We start from the raw sequence: 19,246 nt of genomic DNA, 5'->3' as shown, positions 1-19,246 counted from the left end.
TATTGATAATGACATTGATCTCTGCTATTTAAACAAACCATCCACATACAGAAAATCCATCTAAGTGAGCTTGAATGATGTTTTTCTAATTGAATTAAGTGTGCTTTATTGTTATGTGTATTTCAAGAGAACATTGTCATAGCATAATGATCAAATACAAAAGGTACAATTCATGAAAATAAACCTGTTGTTAAAATAAGCCTCGAGGATAATCAGAAATGTTTTCCTGTTGTGTCTTGAATCACTCAATTCTTAAAGAACAACAGAGTTCAAATGTTTATTTTTTTATACAGGTTTTTTTTTCTATACAAGAATTGACTTGGACAAGGGATGTTTTATGTACTGTATAATCAGTACTTCAGTGGTTGTGCCAGTAACAACACAATCCAACCTTATATCAAAGTCTCAAGTATGCAATAAATGCAATGAAAGAATGTTGAATGCCTTGTATGAATCATTAGGCCATAAGACAAGAGGATCAGAATGAAACTTAAAGGCTCTGACACAATAAGTGAAATTTCATCCTCACAGTGAAGCTTCATTACTGGACTGGTCAGTTTCTATTGCTGGAACTTCTTTAAATCTTGTAAAACCTGTAGGAGAATATGGCACACTTCAGTGTGCATATACTGCCATCCTGTGGTTACAATTACAATTGTATCACAAATTGAATCCTGGGTTTTATTTGACTGACAACTACACCATGGCGGATATTTTTCTTTCTTTTATACATTATAAAGTGCCATTTGTCCCTCACAAATATTATACAATAGTGCTTTAAAAATGCATGACCTTTCTGAAGTTAATGCATGATTATGCTTTCCAAAAATAAAAATAAAGCAAATGTATGCAGATGTAAAGCCCCTTGAGGCAAATATGTGATTTGTGTTATATAAAAAAATTGACTTGACTTGACTCTTATTAACACCATTAGACATATTGTATTGTTTTCATCACCAGAACCACCATACAACTTCATAAAAACGTTTAAATCACCTTGGTTCAGTCAGTGTATGTTCATGGTGTGCCAATTCAGACACATTTTGTTACAGTGCCTTCTCGCACGACTAAAGAAATAATTAATAATGTCACATGGGCTCCTGTGAGCTGTTTAGCTGTAAAATGAGAAAGTTTGCTCTCCAGCTGGTATTTCCTCAGCTGGTCTCAACATGGCGGCAGGGTCACAATCTTTCTCATTTTACAGCTAAACAGTACACTAAAATATATCTCTGAAAACATTTGAGGTGAGAAATAGGCATTATAGTGACAGAATATTGTTTGATCAGTGCTGCCTAGTTTGACTGTTTGATCAGAGTTTGCGAGTGATTGACAGCTGCTCAGAGACGGCAGGCTCCAGCTCTGATTGATTGTTTTCCTCCGATACATGAAATCTTGCAGATGCCATTAGGAGCACGGGAGGACACAGAGGCACATGATTTTTTTTCAGATATTCAGGATATAGTGACTGTTTTATAAAAATGAATTTAAATACTTTGTTTTAATCACATTTGCTCCAATTTGCCTACTTCAGCTTTAAGCATGTGTTAAGTGTTTAACAAATTATGCAGGCATTTTGGGGTTTGCTCTGGATTTTCTCAACATTCATTATTGGATATAAACTCATGTTATTTTATTAGGATAAAAGGGATTTTAGTTTGGGAATCCAATGGGTTGATTTCTGAAACACCCATAAAGTCGCCAGTCAGCTGTGTGACTTTCTACAGAACAATCATTTATTCGAGGATTATCAGTCAGGATTTAGAGTGCACCATAGCACAGAGACAGCACTAGTGAAAATTACAAATGACCTTCTAATTGAATAAACATTTTGTATGTACCCCAAAAAGGGAAGAATTCAAATCTCTTTTCCAAATAACTTTGTTGGGTGGCCAAATTTGGACTGTGATTGGCTTGTCCCTTATTGATCCCAACAACTAGGGGTGAAAACCAAGAAGATAATGGGATATATAAAATTAAATGTAGATAGAGAGACAGATAGATAGATAGATAGATAGATAGATAGATAGATAGATAGATAGATGGATAGATAGTAACTTTATTAATCCCGAGGGAAATTCAAGTTTCCAGCATCACAGTTCCATAGTGCAAAACATGTTAGTAAAAAGGCAGTAAAAAAGTTAGTAGTGCAAAGTACAAAGTACAAAAAAATATACCACATATAAAAATACAAGGAGATGAAGAAGGAAACTGTTAAAAGTGAATATAGTGCAGGGTAACAGCTGTGATATAGGACTATCAAAAAAGTGAATATAGTGCAGAAGAGACTGTTAAAAATGAGTATAGTGCAGGGTAACTCCAGTAGCTTAGTCTATGAAAGTGCACTGTGTGCATTATTATCTGTCCTGCAGACTGTCCTCCTTTGCCCCCCCTCCCTAGAGAGGTGTTGTACAGTTTGATGGCTCAGGGGACAAAGTACTTTCTTCCTGAGTCTGTCTGTGGAGCACTTGGGGAGCAGATTCAACTATAACAGCATTTTATGATGAAAGTTCACTAACTCACTGAATTTAGTTAAAAAATGACTCCAGTAGAGGAGTCCACTGAACCACTGAAACAACTATCCATAATAATAATAAAAAATAAAAAAAAACGAGAAATGCACAGAAAAGGTATTTTGACCCTCTCGTCACTCCGTAGAACGCGTCTCCGTTGGTGACGCATGTTACGTCGAGTCGTTCAATACTCACATTAGCACAGCTTTATATCATTGTTAGGAAGGAGAAACATGCATTACCGAATCAGATAATCGTTATTCAAGCGTGCTCACTTTATACAGTATTGGTGTCGTTATTTTACACATCTACAGTGTGGAGGAAAATGACCGATTTGACAGATTCCCTGAGCAAAGAGGGCTGGTAGGTAGCACTGGTAGCTAATGTCAGTAATCTAGCTAGCGGTAGCTCCCTGAGCTACCAGGCTGGTGTTGGCTTGACAACACTAATCAGCAGCTAATCGATAACGTTATATTGGTACATCAGAGTACGACGATTCACAAAATACCACTTCAGTTTGTGCAGATCGTGGCACGTTATTAGAAAGCCTGAAGAGAAACCAGGCTAACTAACTCGGAGCGAGCGAGATAAGCACCGTTAGCTTCTGTAGCTACAGCTAAAACACACTAGCATGTCTTTATCACAACTCAGTAGTAATCCCACATGCACAGCGTCAACCTCTGCTTAACTCGGCTATTTACATCGCGTTTGAAAGTCAGAACTTCCCAGCAGCACTGTACCAGAGGTAAAGGTATACAACAATTATAAAAACAATAATAGAGATATAAAAGATACAGAGTGAATGGGTATATATTATATATATACCCATTCACTCTGTACCCATTCACTCTGTATCATCTATATATATATATATAAATATATATAACATATATATATATATATTATCTATCTATCTATCTATCTATCTATATCTATATATATATAACATATAACATATATATATATCTATATATATATAACATATAACATATAACATATAACATATATATATAACATATATATATTATATATATATAACATATATATATTATATATATATATATACCCATTCACTCTGTACCCATTCACTCTGTATCTATCTATCTATCTCTCTATATATATATATATATATAAATATATATTAATATATATAATATATATATAACATATATATATTATATATATATACCCATTCACTCTGTACCAATTCACTCTGTATCTATATATATATATATTAATATATATATATACCCATTCACTCTGTATCTCTTATATCTCTATTATTGTTTTTATAATTTTTGTATACCTTTACCTCTGGTTTTTGCTATTGTTGGTGTTATATTTATATGTTTATAAGGATGATTGTATTTAATTCATTATTGTTATTCAATTGATTGAGAGATCGATTGTTTATTATACAAGGATGAGAGAGTAACAAACAGGAACAAAGAATCTCACTGCCATCTCAATGTGTATGTGATCAATAAACTAAACTTGAACTTGGTACAGTGCTGCTGGGAAGTTCTGACTTTCAAAAGCGATGTGAATTGTTGAATTAAGCAGAGGTTGACGCTCTGCACGTGGGATTATTACTGTTTATGAGTTAACACCTGCATGTGAGATGCAAAGACATGCTAGTGTGTGTATTAGCTGTAGCTGCAGTAGTTAACGGTGTCTATCTCGCTGGCTCTGAGTTAGTTAGCCTAGTTTCTCTTCAGGCTTTCTAATAACGTTGCCACGATCTGCACAAACTTAAGTGGTCGCGTGGAAATCGTATATATATATATATATATACCCATTCACTCTGTATCTTTTATATCTCTATTATTGTTTTTATAATTTTTGTATACTTTTACCTCTCCTGTGTTTCATTCTGTTTGCTGATGTTTGCTGATGTTGCTGCTTTGACACCTGAATTTCCCTCCGGGGATTAATAAAGGTTCATCTTATCTTATCGCATCTTATATATTCATCATCTGTCCTCTCCACCTTGTCTGTCTTGTCATCTTGCAGGTACCTCAGTGATGAAGGCATAGCAGAACTGAAAGGATCTGCTGAGAAAATAACACACAATGACATTATTCGTATTGCACTTGACGTAAGTTTTACTCTTGCAAGTTTTACATATATTTGCACTATGGGACTATGATGCTGGAAACTTGAATTTCCCTTGGGATTAATAAAGTTACTATCTATCTATCTATCCATCTATCCATCTATCTATCTATCTATCTATCTATCTATCTATCTATCTATCTATCTATCTAAATACAATTAGTCTGCTCTGTATTCATGTTCAGCAGTATGCAGATTCAGCAATGGGTTTGCACTGTAAGCTGTTGAGGGAAATGGTTATTATATGTTAATAATTCATTTGGCTTATTGCCTTTTTGAGGTGTATACTGACCCTACACAGCCTCCATACAAGCTAATGAAAAAACATAGCTATGGACACACTATTTGAAACTGGGTGATCATTTTTTTTTCTCTGTTAAAAGTTCAGTATGTTTGATATATTTAATAGTGTAAGTAGACTTGTGTGAAAAGCTTATTATGGATCCTGTTGCTTAGTAATTATGTATGACACCGCTATTGGCAGACCCAGCATCTGCTCTTTCCATCTTCAGTCGCCCCAGCTCTAAAGATGATCTTGCACCTTCACGTCAAACTATTTCCTTTATCCTCTTTGATCAGCCAGTTAATTCAGTCCGTTGCCTACCTCGGAACATGATATTAGAAGTGAACAGGAGGCCAAAAATTGATTTAATTTCCATGGCATGGAGAGACAATATAGGATGCAGCCATTATGATAAGCTAAGAATAATAATAATAATAATAATAATAATAATAATAATAATAATAATAATAATGATAATAATAATACATTTGAATAAAACAGGGTAATATACATAGACAACACACTAGACAATACATTAACACAAATTGGTAAATTTGAAATAAGAAGCACAAGCACTTATAGGACTGGAAATGTTTTTCTGTAAGTTAGACATTAGATACTGCTTACCTGATCTGCAGTAGCAGCAGACAAGTCCAGAAGTTTAGACCAGGAGGGCTGCCAAAAGATATCAGACTGCACTTTGACTTACTGCTGCACACCTGGTTGAACCAACATTTAGCAACTTTGGGCTGGAGCTGATAGGGTACTGAAATCTTTAAATTAAATTCTAAGATTAATTTGGAGCAGTTGCTGCTTTACTAACAAAACAGTGATAGTCATATTCACTCCACCCTGCTAGAAGCCTTGATGCAGCCTTTTAAAATAACTATCGTAATTGTGTTTGGACAAATTTATTGAAACATCAATATAAAGAAGCAATTACTTTTTTAGTTTACCTGGGGAAATAAAAAACGTAGGTTTAGAGATATTGTCAGCTGCAATGTCTCCACTTGAAATTGGTACCTTGGTGCAGCCGACAGATAGACAGATGTTTGCAGTGTGGAGAACATTTGCAAACAGTTGATTATTATGTTGGTTACAAGGAAATCTAAAACCCTATAAGATTGTTCGATAATGTAAAGTATTAACTATAATTGAAGTGTTGATTTGATTTTAATTAGATTGTTCTCTCTAAACCATATCCATCCAAATAACATCATATAATGTATACTGTATAGTAGTGCAAGAACTGCAAATTTGCTTAGTAGTGCACAGGCAACCCCCAACATCCTCAAGATACAGATTAATAGAATTAGGCAGATAATTCTTTTTTATTATTTTGAGACACAATACAGTGTAGGTAAAGACATTTTTAGAATGTGTTTACGGCAAACTCTATTGCATTATTTACTTTCATTATTTGTTATTTATTTTAAATTAAGCTATATCTCATTTACAGAGTGACCTCAGGCCTATTGGGGGAAAATTTCTACCGGCTGATATCAATAGTGGAAGAACTGAGAAGGTGAGTGGTACGAAATTCTTACACGGTCATTTCAATGCTATATTTATGAAACTTAGTGGCAAATGATGCAATCATACGGTTACTACTTATTATTCCTCTGTGCTGGCGACAGCCAGAGGCATTATGTTTTTAGGTTGTCCGTCCGTCCGTTCGTCCGTCTGCGTCCGTCTGTCCCATTCTTGTGAAAGTGATATCTCATGAACGCCTTGAGGGAATTTCATTACATCCAGCACAAACATCCACTTGGACTCAAGGATGAACTGATTCGATTTTGGTGGTCAAAATCACTGTGACCTCACAAAACACGTTTTTGGACATAACTCAAGAATTCATATGCTAATTATGACAATATCACACTAATGTCTAACATAATAAAATGATGACATTTTGGACAGACATAGATGTAAACTGAAGCTTGACCTGTTGGCGGAGGCATACAACCGCAAGGCAGTAATTCTAGTTACAGCTAAAAGTCAGTGCAGACTCAAGCTTCCAGCTGAATGCAGTTCTCACGAGAGCCACTAGATGGCCCTAACACACTGACAAACAAGGATCAAAGAACTGCTTCTTCACCTGTGAAACTGGAGTTGCGCAACTGTAAAGAAAACATGTTCTAAATATTGTCAGAAGATTAAAACATGTTATTCTATGTGAGCTTAACCCCTGCTCCCTTCAGGCATCAGAACCAGATGCACACTCATGTCACCCTGGATATATACTCTTGCCTTTTACAGTGTACACAATGAGTGATTGCCATCTAAACATTTATAATTACTTTACACTACATACAGATTGTGGTATAACTTGTAGATTGCATTTACACATGTTACACATTTCTTTTCACATAACTAGAAATCATTATTTGAGAGCATGGATCTGATAAATGGTCACTGTGAATCCAAACCATGAAGCAGTTTGGAGAAATAAGCAAACCTGTGCTGACACATGCTGGTGATTTTCCCTTTTGAGACATATATATATTTTGTTGTCTCTTGCACATGGCCAGTTGGAAGGTCCATGTGTTCTTCAGGTGCAGAAGGTGAGGAACGTCACAGCTCCTAAAGACCATGAGGAGTCCCAAGGCGCGCCGCGAATGCTGCGCCTACAAATGACAGATGGGCATACCACCTGTGTTGGATTGGAGTTTAAACACCTGTCTAAGCTCAGGTACCCACCATATAACAGTGTTGTATTTAGGAATATGGAAAACATGCAAGTAATGAGATGCAGTATGTTGTAATTACCGGGGAAGTTAATATCACTGTTTAAAACTGATAAGAAATCGTTGTCTTGTTCAAAAAATAAATTAGTGTAAAAATGTGTTTCTGGTAGCTACATAGATGCAAAGCAGGCTGTCATTACGCCAGTTCCTCGTATATTCAAAGCAAACGTGTAAGACTGTGCACACACTCTTCTCCTTCACCTCCTTGTTAACACTCTCACCCCGCCACATGCCTCAGTTTCCCCTTTATCTGCAAATTTCCACGTGATGGCAGCCATCTAACAATTCTCAGCCTTAATTACATCTCCAACCCAGCAACGGTGGCCTTGGTGACTGCTGCCATGGTGACTAGCCAGTCTGTACAGGTGGAGTGGCCAGAATGTGGGCCTTGACTTCCTGATGGGAAGAGAGGAGAGAACAGAACAAATCCCCTCTTTATGAGCGGCACACACACACACACTGGCTGCCAACAGCGGTGGTTAGTGTTTCTTCTGAAAGTGTCCGCTTTAGTGTGTGTGTGTGTGTGTAGATGCATTACAGGACTGTTCAGTGTGTGAGACAGTGATATAGAGGGATGACAATTAAGCATTAAGTAGCAACATTGATTAGAGGGTGAATAGTGTGTGTATATGTGATTGCATCGAGGATAGAGAGAGCCTCACTCCTGCATTGGCTGCTGTCACGAGAACAGCATCTATCCCAGAGGTTTGGAGTGAAATCCCTAATTGTTGCTTTGGCATCCGGCATCAGTAGCTGGAAATCCCTCTAAGTCCCTGTGCTTTCTTAATGAGAGAGGCAGAGGCCTTATCAGGCCTGATGAGATAGAGAGGCTTTTAATTTACCATGAGGATGGGTGAGCAGCTGGGATTATTAATAGTCTCTCCTAGCCTCGCCACCCATTCCCTGGCGGCACGACTCCATGTCATTTATAAAGTAGTATGGGTGAAGGCAATAGGGTGTGTGGCCTGGTACATTCAGTTCTAATATCTTAAAAATGTATATAACATTTAACAGACAGTTAAACAATTTCTATTTGAAGCATCCTTTCATACATACTGAACATTTTTATTGTTGTTTTTTTTTTTTTTTTTGTAGTCTAAATACCCCCCCTGGAACAAAGGTGAAGCTCCTTGGCACAGTCCAGGTTAAAAACGGTCTTTTGCTGCTCGATGACTCAAAAATCTCTGTCCTCGGAGGAGAGGTTGATTACATGGTGGAGAAATGGGAACTCCAAAGGGTGAGAGTTGATTTTGTAATGATGGTTCAGCTACTTTTGCTAAAAATAAATAAATATGGAATTCATATGCTAGTAATGATTTTAAATCTGCATTAAAGACCACCTCCTGTGAATGACATGATCTCCCTTTACCATTCAACCTGCAGAGTCTGGCCAAACACAGCAGGAGTAACATTGGAGCAGAGGGTGGACCTCCTCCCTTTGTGCCATTTGGTCAGGTAAGGATAATAATAAGTATGATAGAGCACTTAATACTAAATAAAGCTACAAAGTGTAAATGTAAATCCAATTTTATCGTCACACATTGTACATAGCACAGCACACAGCGAAATTTAGCTACTCCATTTAACCCATCCTAGTATGTTAAGAGCAATGGGCAGCTACTATACAGCGTCCAGGGAGCAGTTTTAGGGGGTAGGTGCCTTGCTCAAGGGCACCTCGGCAGTGCCCCTGAGGCGAACTGGAACCCCCCAAGCTATCAGTCCACACTCCGTACTTGGTCCGTGCGGGGACTTGAACCGGCAACCCTCCGGTTCCCAAGCCAAGTCCCCACAGAATCTACTGCTGCCTCTGTGCTTCTCTGACATAAACACCAGAGGAAAACAATAAACTAGAAATGGCAAACTAACAAAAGTAATACAATTAGGAAGTTTATGGAAATGAGATGTCAGCAGTGACTTAATAGAAGTCAGAGGTACTGTTGAATAACAATAACCTCCCAAATGTATTTGAGAGGCCAGACACAGGCCTGGCTCCAGTAGTGGGCCCTGATGTCCCTTTTCTAAGCAATGTTCCCTCTGATCCTTTTTCATGAATCTTTCAAATGCATCACTGAATTTTAATTCTGCTTTGTTGTCCTACCACACACATTGCAAACACAATTACAGTTTTCCCATTCTAAAATGATATGTGTTGCATTTTACAGCATTCAAATAAAGTCCCGTGGTAATTTGGTAGAAAAAGGTGAGAAGAGATAAACAGGCCTCTAAAGTGCACCATCAGAAATAAAACAATATACCCGGAATATAAACTTCCATCACACTGTCAAACGATTGGTATTTATACACAGTTTTAGATTTGAAAAGAATAACTATGCTCAATTCCCAGCGCCCTTCAGAAACTATTGACCCACCTTATATTCTTCCACATTTTGTGGTTTTTGCACATCATCACATCATTTCTCATTTTAAAAACTACTGAGCCTGAGTCAATACTCCCTTGGCAAGGATCACCGCTTCAGAGTGGGATACATCCGTATCAGCTTGACACTTGGATTTTGGGATTTTCACCCACTCTTCACTCCAGATTTGCTCAAGCTTTGTAAAGTTGGAAGAGGAGCATTTGGGAATTATCATTCAGCATTGTCTAGATTTTCAGTATAAATGTATTTCTAATGCCGAGTCACTTCGGGACTTAGTGTTGATGGGATGTCTGTTTAGGGTTATAAATAATATGCTACCCCAAGGATATTGGCACTCTGAAGCAGATTCTCTTCAAATCTGTGCTTGCATTTTCCTTGGCTCTTTGTTTCCCCTGAAGAGTTAAATTTAGTCTACATCTCATCAGACAATAGAATTATTACTCTTGCTCTGAGTCCATATCATTTCCATCAGTGAAGTGTTAAGTAAACTTCATTGAAAGAAAGTAGCATGCAAGTTTCAGTCATCATATTTACATCAATTACCACTTAACCTTAATGATATCTCGGCATACAGATAGGTTTGGTTTTATCTGCCTTATCCCTCCAGAATCAATTTGCCCTGTGCCAATGCCTCAGTTAGCCTGGCTTATCTACGGAGCTCACAGATATTTATCTGTGGGAACTGTTTTCTACTGAATATAAAGAAATAGTAAACTCCACAGCGAGGTCTGTGAATTATCCAGAGTAACAGGAACATTGTCTCTGGAAAAAGACTTTTCTGTTGAGTTTTTTTGGAGATTTTCAAAGCTTTAAACACCACAAATAAAATTCCTTTCTCCTTCTACGAATTGGAATGGAGCCAGAAATATCATTGGTGGAGATCTCAAAACCTGGGCAGATAAAAACCATCTGCATAACCAGGTACTGCCAGAAGTAATTAGGATAATGAGCCCTATACAAATTGCGCAAGTGCAACGACAGGTGCTAAGTGGTAGGACTGTGCGGTGGGCGTCTCCAGCCGCACCTGCTATTTTGGTTCACATAGGTGCAGCAGTGCAAAGTTAAACTTTAACAGCTGTGCCAACACAGTGACGCACGACGTCAACAGCTCAACAAACAAAGAAATTGTGTGAATGGTGCAGAGCGGCACAATGTGAACACCACAAATCTGCAGCCAAATCAGATGTTTTTAATTTTTTTAATTTATTTTTTTACAGTTAATTAATACAATAAAGATAGAAACAAATAATAAAAAAATTGTGGGATGAAGCCGTCTATATGACCACATCAGTCCAACACTATTTCCGTTGTAGTTCTACTGTATCTAAATTGTCACATCTTAAAATGTGATACAGCAGTCCGTTTGCCCCGTAATGCATTTCAAGGATGAAACACGAACCACTGAATTCTTTTTAAAGTTTGAAAGCAGGCTGTGACGCACAGGATTAATGAGCTTCGGTAATCCGATGTCTCTCGTGTAAACAGGCAGAATACAGAGTCATACGGACCCATCTCTGTGTGTGTGTGTGTGTGTGTGTGCGCGCGCGATTATTTTGTAACAGCCTGGTGTCATTTGCACGCGATTTAATGAAGGTAAACACAGTGGATGGTCATGTGTAAAGGCATTTCTCAAAGCGAAGGCTGCAGATTTATCTACATATCTGTCCTCCTGCTTTCAGATGGCTGCGAGGATTTACCGCCGGTGAAACAGTCGGTCTGCTTTATCCGCATTAAATGTTGATTTTTGATGCCAATTTTAATGCATCTACTGGCCGGGATTGTTTAATTAAATTAGGTTATTAAGCATCATTCGGTTATTGCTGCTCATTTGCTGCAAAGTATTTTGTTTGTTCTGTTGACAAAATCACAGATTGGCAGCAGATTGACATTGCGCCAGAAACAGATGTGGACGTCTATTCTCAGTGCAAAGTGAAAGACCTTATTTCCACCAAAATACCAACAACTCGCTTTGCGCTGCCTCATTGGAATGAATCTCTGTGCTGGTTGTTGCAAAACCACAAACTTAGGGTCTTTTTTTCTGGTTATATATATCTTCACTTTGCTTCCCTTCTCTTCAGATAAGTCACCTCTGGCTTTATAACTGTGCCGTCTATCACTTTCCATGCTGGGACTGTTAATGCAACATAACGATGGTGAACCTACTCAGCAAATGTCATTGCTCCAGTCTGTTGCTCACTTCTCTGACTGAATCATCACTTCCTGCAGTCATGAAACAGCTGCAGAAAGTGTTGAGTTTCCGTCTCATTTCTCCCAAGTCACTTGGTAATATAATACAGTTCACAGTTGAGTTTCAAAACAGTAACTGTGAGCTGGCAGGCAGCTTTGGGATTTGGGTTTCTCTTAGTTGCTACAACACAATCTGAGAGTGCAACTTAAACACTGCAGGCGACTTTGTTATAGTTCTAATGTAATTCTACAAAATGTGGAAATTGTCAAGTGCATTGATTATTTTCTTAAGGAACTATACATGAATGATTGAGGAGAACATGTTCTTACTCTCTCTCTCTCTTTGCTCCCTGTAGAAGTGTGCAAGGAAGGAAGAAGTAGACACCAGAGATCTAGACCAGAGGAAGACCCTCCAGACTCAAAATGCGGGCAAAAGTCCTGACGAGAATGATGAGTTTGAAAAGCAGCGGACAGCAGCTATCGCTGAGGTGGCCAAGACCAAAGAGGTATGTAAACCCTTATCATGGTTCTTTACTACATCAACAAGGTGCCTAATTATTTTACAGCGCTACTGCAGTATTTTATAACTCACATCTGTTAGCTTTGTCTCTCAATATATTGTGTATTAATAGATTATCAATCTTTTATACTTTAATTGTAATAATATCCTGAGTCAACTTTTAATTTCCCACCTTTGATTTCAGGACCCTGCCACAACTCCTTTTGCCACGTTACCTGATTTTGCCGTTGCCTCTATTGATCGCAATATTTGCACAAACTATTTCATTCGGCCTCCATTTCTAAATACATGCCCCTTATTGACATTCATCTTAACCATGATTTGCTTTTGACATTTGAGCAACTCTTTAAATTAAAAATCCTAATTACATTGTCAGCTACAAAGTTGTGTTTCTTATTGTTGGCTTTATTGTGTGGTCCGGCCCCGCAGCTGTATTGATCTTCTTGTTCTTTTTACTTGTTAGGCTCCGCGCACGTTCGGTGGTGGAGGAAATGCAGGCAGTAATTTATCCAGCGGCGCTACCTCCTACCGCGGCCGAGACTCCTACCAGCAGAGGAGACGAGAAGACAGGGTCGAAAGACCCGACAGCAGACAAGATGGAAACTATCGAGAGCTGGTGAGATGAGAAACTTTGTCCAACTCTGTAAAACAAGTCGCTTTAATACAAGTTGAAAGCCACCGGTGATGATTTTACCTGATATCACTGAAGCCTCTAATTATTGTAACAAAGCAATTTAAAGGTTGGAACTTGTCCTGCGTTCCTCTTTGGTTTCTTTCATCTGGATGGAAGTCTTATTTCATGGCTCGTAGACTGGGTGAGGCGCTGATTATGATATTGTAGAAATCTAAATGAACTGGAGGCTTGGCCAGGTTTTCCCACCAAGTGGCAGTTCATTTGTCAGGCTTTGTGTGGTGACCCGCCAGTTTTCAGGCAGAACTCAGCCAGATTTGGGCTGAACACATGAAGAAAGAAAGAAGAATAGGATGGAACAGGATATTATAGTGTTTTGTTTGGGAATGTGTTAATGATGTTTTATAACTTGAATGAACTAATCCAACCTAAAACAAAACTCAAAGTGATATCCATGTCTGGTTCTTTGTGGATTGTTTTTTCTTATCAATTTTCCTTCCAATCCATTTTTTTTCTGTCACAATGAACCTTACATCTGTGTCTAATATTACCAAACAACACTCTACATTTTATACCTTCTCCATACAATATATTTTGTTTCTTCTTTTTGTTCCTTCTCTTAATAATATGTTATGTTATCCACCTTTATGTAGGTGGATGAGCGTGCTCTGAGAGACATCATGGAGATGGGCTTTCACAGGGAGGCTGCTCGCCAGGCTCTAATGGATAATAACAACAACCTTGAAGTGGCACTAAACAGCCTCCTGACTGGATCTTCTGGTAGCAGACCTAGCCCTGTGCTAGATGAACCTATCAAGCCCCAACCCAGAGGTCCATACACACGAACACACACACACACACACACACACACACACACACACACACACACACAAATGCACGCCTGCTGCCCGCTTTGGCTTGAGAAAGTGCCCCTTAGCCTGAAACACTTAGTGTTTCTATAGAGTAAGAGTGAGATTAGGGGAGTGATGTGGAGGTCCTTTTCAATGCAGTGAAAATCACCTACAGCCTGGTTAAAGGTCCACATTGGCGGTTTTGCTTGTTTTAGTCCATTTAACACAAATTGCATACACACTTTACTGCCGACTATTTTCCCCCAAGCACACTGTAACGTTTCAGATGAATATTCTATTTCACCTGCAGTCATTTTTTTTTTAATGTTTGTTTCAATACTGAAAACCAACTTGCAGCAACTTTAAACTTATTCCGTCACACTGAACTACCTACTGCCTCTTTCTTTTGTGGTACGACTGTTTTTTATTGTTGCTGCATACATACATCCTCTGAGTGAGCGTGTATTCCTGTACTGATTCTTCAGTTGGGTTCAGATTTACACATACTTTAGATGTAGACACTCAGAGGCTAGACGGCGTACACATTCAAATCATTGATCCAACTGTTCTTAACTGAGTCTGCATAATCTTATTTTTGGGTTTTTCTCAGCCAGAGGAAGGGGAAGAGGCAGGTCCAGAAATGAAGATGAAGAGGAGGGAGCAGGGGGAAGGCCTTCTGGACCAAGCACTCTTTTTGACTTTCTTGAATCTAAGATGGGAGTTTTCTCCATTGATGGTGGGTGAAATGGTCTGGATTTCATTCTAAACTGCCTCTCTTGGTCCATGAACATCATGCTTTAACCTTTTTACTTGATTTATTTTAGGGGAGAAAAAACACATTTCATGATTTTAAATATGGGGGTTGTCTGTGTACTTTTTTCAAGCCAGTTCTTTGGTAAAAATGTACTAATTAATAACATAATGCCAACATGGATTCAGACAGATGGCTATCCGGCTATTGTGAGCTGAAGGGAATTAAGTCATGTTCTCTAAATGCCATGTCCTATATTTTAATGTTCCATTGGGTTTGGCCAAGGATAATATGGGTTGTTGATTCCAGTAATGATATTTTGGTCATTTATATACTAATGTTACATTCAATTTGAGTGTTTTTATGATCTTTAACTTCATTAATAACGATGTGTGGCACATGGTAGTGTGGTCTTGTCAGTGTGTATTATTTATCCCACCACTGTTTTGCCATAGTTTGTGATTACACTGCTCTCTTTTTTTGGTTTGTTTTCTCAGAGCCAAAGAGCCAGGGACCTCAGAGACACCATGAGAGTAAAGCGAATTTCTCCAACTCAGACTATTACTCCAAAGACACATCTCACAACAAGTTCTCCTCGCATAATGACCACAGGCAACAAAGGAATGACCGACCGCCTCGCTTCCACAGGGACTTTGATTTCCCCAAACCTGGCCAGGAGCCTCTCTCAAACTGTACAAGCTCCCAAACATCAGCTCAAGGCCAGCAGTGGAAGGGCCAGGAGAGGTGGTCCCGAGGCCCATCAGACAGGTCGCAAAATGACAGGAGAGAGATGAGAGACGAGCAGACCTTTCCTTCATCCTTCGCGACTACTTTCCCACATTCAAAAGAACCTCAGCAGCAGATGGAGTTTGGTGGATCTTACCACCAGCGATCCAGAAATGGCGATTGTGGTGGGAACATGGCTAACAGGAGAGGGCCAAGAGACAACGCACCCGCATCTAAACTGACTGACTCTACAGGCAGTGAGCCCGATGGAAGAGGGAATAGTAAACGCACAGACAGAACTGAAGAACCCAACAACAGCAGGAGGAGGGGGAAGACTGACCGGCCAAACTCGGACCACTTTGACCGACAAAGGGATAGCGGACCACCGAACTTTAACCTGAGGGGAGGAAGCTCAGGGACCTCCCAGGAAGCGGGGTTATCGCGGGATTGTCGGATCACGACCGGGGATCCTTCTCATTTCCAAAACGGAGATATGGAACACAAAAGAACTGGGCCAATCAAGCCAACTAACTCACCGTGCCCCCCCAACAGGGAGCCACCCCCCAAGAAAAACCCTTCTAACAACCCAGGACCTAAAAGAAGGCCAGGACAAGGCAAAGGTCAAGGTCCTCGAGGACCGGAGAAAAGTCATTTCGTGGAACTCGCTTGGAAACCTGGAGACCAGTGCCTGGCACTGTACTGGGAAGACGGCAAGGTATGTAATTCCTACCAATATCTGGTAATTGTTGAAACATGTTTGCACACAAGTTAGAGAATTTAGCCTAAAACTAATTAAAGACCTACAGAAATGAGTTCATAATGTGACATGTAAACTGTCTATAGTAACTACTACAAATTGGAACAAACTGAGACCCAAATGTGACATTAACAACTATATCTGTGACAGTGACAATTCACTGATGTGTTTTTTTTTTAGTTTGTCTGAGAGCGTAATTGATAGTTAACATGTTAAGTGACATAAAAAATCAATTAGTGTGACCGGGCCTCATTTCCTCTCATTCACAGTGTTGACAGTGTTTTAGATTTGTTTGTCATTTCATGAATAATTGGCATTAATTTGTCCTGTCTTGACATGTGGAAATGTTTGTATTAAAATAATTAGAGTTCTATTTGTTTCTCTCTGTTCTGCGGTGGTGTGTGTGTGTGTGCGCTCGTGAAGTTCTACCACGCCAGAATAGATGCTGTGCATCCATCAGGCTCCACGGCTGTGGTTGTGTTCAGCGATTATGGAAACTGCGAAGAGGTCCTGCTGCATAACATCAAACCCGTTTCAGCTGATGCATTGGTAAGGAGAAAGAAAACATTTTAATAATTTAATTCATCATTCATCATTATTAAGATCATAATGTGTGTGTTAAAGGTATAATATGCAACAATTTCCAAAAACAATGTATAGACTGATACAAAAAGAATCCCTCTCAATCATTATTTATACCCCACTAGGAGTGTGTGGTGGTGTCTGTTTCTGCAGAGACCTGGCAGCCCTCTGCCTGGATATTTATTTGCTTTCCTCAGGACGCTTCTGGATGTCTATAAACAGCCTTTGGGCCCCACGTGGGGGTGTAACCCCCAGCCAGTAACAGCGCGCAGGGTGTGCAGCCCATTCAGGTTGTCAAATACCGCCGCTTTGTCACGCCCCTCGATGTCTGATACCAAGGCACAAGCATTATACATCCACGGGCACAAGTCCCCCTTTAGATGCTTTGCGACCGTATGCGACGGATTAGAATGGGGTTTGTCACATCGCTGTGAGTTCCCCTGTTCCTCTGTCTCTCCTCTGCTGTGTGCGGTGGCTTTTGTGTGCTGCTATCGGTGTGTCAGTATGACCGAGGCACACACATCAGGCAGAGAGGACAGCCTGCCATTCGGCTGCATTCATTAAAAATCCGGCAACTCTGCACCTTCCCGCAGGATTGATGCAGAAGTGTGCGGAGTTAGTTATGCGTTTTAGAATGTAACCGCCGGGACACAATCAGAAAATAATGTTTTATTTCTCCGATTTGCTGCTTTTGTTCTCACTATCGCCGCTCTCTCTCTCTCTGCGTTCACTCTATAGCTCGCTCTACCATCGCTGCTCTCTCTCTCTCCCTCTCCCTTTTGGCTCATTGAGCCGAGGAGGGGGCGGGGGGGGCACTCTGAATAGTACAACTGTTGCATATTATACCTTTTGAATACAAAGTGGAGGCAACTAATTAAACTGTGTTGAAGTGTGTTGAGAAAGGTGGAAATGACATGTTAATCTGATTACCCACAGTAACATCACAACCATGTCAAATGTCCAATGGCAGGAGGAAGAGGACGGTTACTACGACAGTTCACTAGAGTTTCGCCGTGGGGGAGATGGACAGCCTAGACGCACGAGACCCACACAGCAGTATTACCAGCCACCTAGGGCACGAGATTGATGTGTCTGCGTTTACACTGGCAGGTAATCAAATATGAAATTGTGTTTTTTTTTTTTTTTTTTTTTTTCCCCATTAATAATTCAACATCAAACAACGTGTGAACAAAGTTCCTATTTTTATATGGAAACCTTGTATTCATAACATCACTCCTCATTGTGGTGGGAGTCTTGAATTGTAAATGTGAAAGTTCATGCTCTCATTTTTTTATATAGAAATTGATTTTACATAATTGTATAATTTTAACATGTCGCTGCTTCTACTGGTACCATGCATTGTGTAAAAAAAGCTATTTCACAAGGTCTGCAGCAAGATGCCCAAAATGCAAACATGGTTAATTTTGTATATTTATGTAATTATTTTTCTTTTCTTCACCCATTTGTGTGATTGTCCCACGTCCTCCCATGACAGAAGTTATGTCACTTTCTGCCACAATCCAGAATGCTTCCTGAATTTGTAATTGTCCACACCGCCAGGACATACAGAACTCTTTCAAAGGGCTTGGACAAAATGCAAAAAATAAAATAAAAACTGACATGAGCACCTGTTGATATTGTTAAGGACATATCTACTGTATATGTTGTGAAGATTTGTTTAATGGATGCATTAAAATAAACGACTATTATAGTATGTAGCGGATATGTTGTTTTAATGTGTTTTTATTTTCAATCCAGAGTAAAAAATATAAACCTCTCCTTGGTTTTATTTTTAATCATGATAGTAGTTATGAGTGTCAGATAGTTTTATCACTAAATCAATAAGAGTTCTTGTCTTATAGCTTACCTCCGTCATGTCTCCTCTCTTAGATAGGCACTATGAGACCATAGCAAGCAGCTCAATCTCATTTGTTGTGTTCTGTGAAGCAAATCCAAAGGGTAAGACAATCTCTTCCCCCTGTAATAGAGACGGTTACACTGCAGAGATATCATTTTGCACAATACAAAAGGGACTGTACCGAGTTCTTCCAGCGTTGCACACACACACCGCTGAGCTGGCTGTTTATGGACCTGTGCTGCGCGAGAGACACGTTTTACACATCAAGAAGTAATCTCCACCTCGGCTCCAATTTCACTCACACCAGCAGTAGGAGACAAATGGACAATGCACGAGGGTTCAGCAGAGAG

At 39.3% G+C, this 19,246-nt stretch overlaps 1 protein-coding gene across 3 annotated transcripts; it reads left to right on the top strand.

Annotated features, from left to right (window-relative positions):
- Positions 1 to 2,660: 2,660 nt before the first annotated feature.
- tdrd3 (tudor domain containing 3) lies at positions 2,661 to 18,761 on the top strand. Of its 3 annotated transcripts, XM_074614642.1 has the most exons (14): positions 2,661 to 2,873; positions 4,524 to 4,608; positions 6,368 to 6,433; positions 7,440 to 7,600; positions 8,751 to 8,892; positions 9,039 to 9,110; positions 12,577 to 12,726; positions 13,204 to 13,356; positions 14,025 to 14,202; positions 14,833 to 14,958; positions 15,471 to 16,414; positions 16,880 to 17,005; positions 18,009 to 18,148; positions 18,534 to 18,761. In XM_074614642.1, exons 1-13 carry the CDS (start codon positions 2,836 to 2,838, stop codon positions 18,123 to 18,125), a joined length of 2,358 nt encoding a protein of 785 aa, XP_074470743.1. In that variant the 5' UTR covers positions 2,661 to 2,835; the 3' UTR covers positions 18,126 to 18,148; positions 18,534 to 18,761. The 3 variants fall into 3 exon arrangements, with proteins under 3 accessions (XP_074470743.1, XP_074470742.1, XP_074470744.1); XM_074614641.1 differs by having other exon boundaries at positions 18,009 to 18,761; XM_074614643.1 differs by having other exon boundaries at positions 17,975 to 18,761.
- Positions 18,762 to 19,246: the final 485 nt, after the last annotated feature.

This window comes from Sebastes fasciatus, chromosome 2 (genome assembly GCF_043250625.1).
Source record: "Sebastes fasciatus isolate fSebFas1 chromosome 2, fSebFas1.pri, whole genome shotgun sequence".
NCBI classification, from domain to species: Eukaryota; Metazoa; Chordata; class Actinopteri; order Perciformes; family Sebastidae; genus Sebastes; species Sebastes fasciatus.
Note: the sequence above shows the minus strand (reverse complement) of the source record. Positions and strands in the feature narration are given on the sequence as shown.

Excerpts from the sequence above, each read along its gene's own strand:
- tdrd3 (XM_074614642.1), top strand. The coding sequence starts at position 2,836 with ATGACCGATTTGACAGATTCCCTGAGCAAAGAGGGCTG. Across the intron at positions 4,609-6,367 it reads TTATTCGTATTGCACTTGAC|AGTGACCTCAGGCCTATTGG; the intron begins GTAAGTTTTACT and ends TCTCATTTACAG. Across the intron at positions 12,727-13,203 it reads AGGTGGCCAAGACCAAAGAG|GCTCCGCGCACGTTCGGTGG; the intron begins GTATGTAAACCC and ends TTTACTTGTTAG.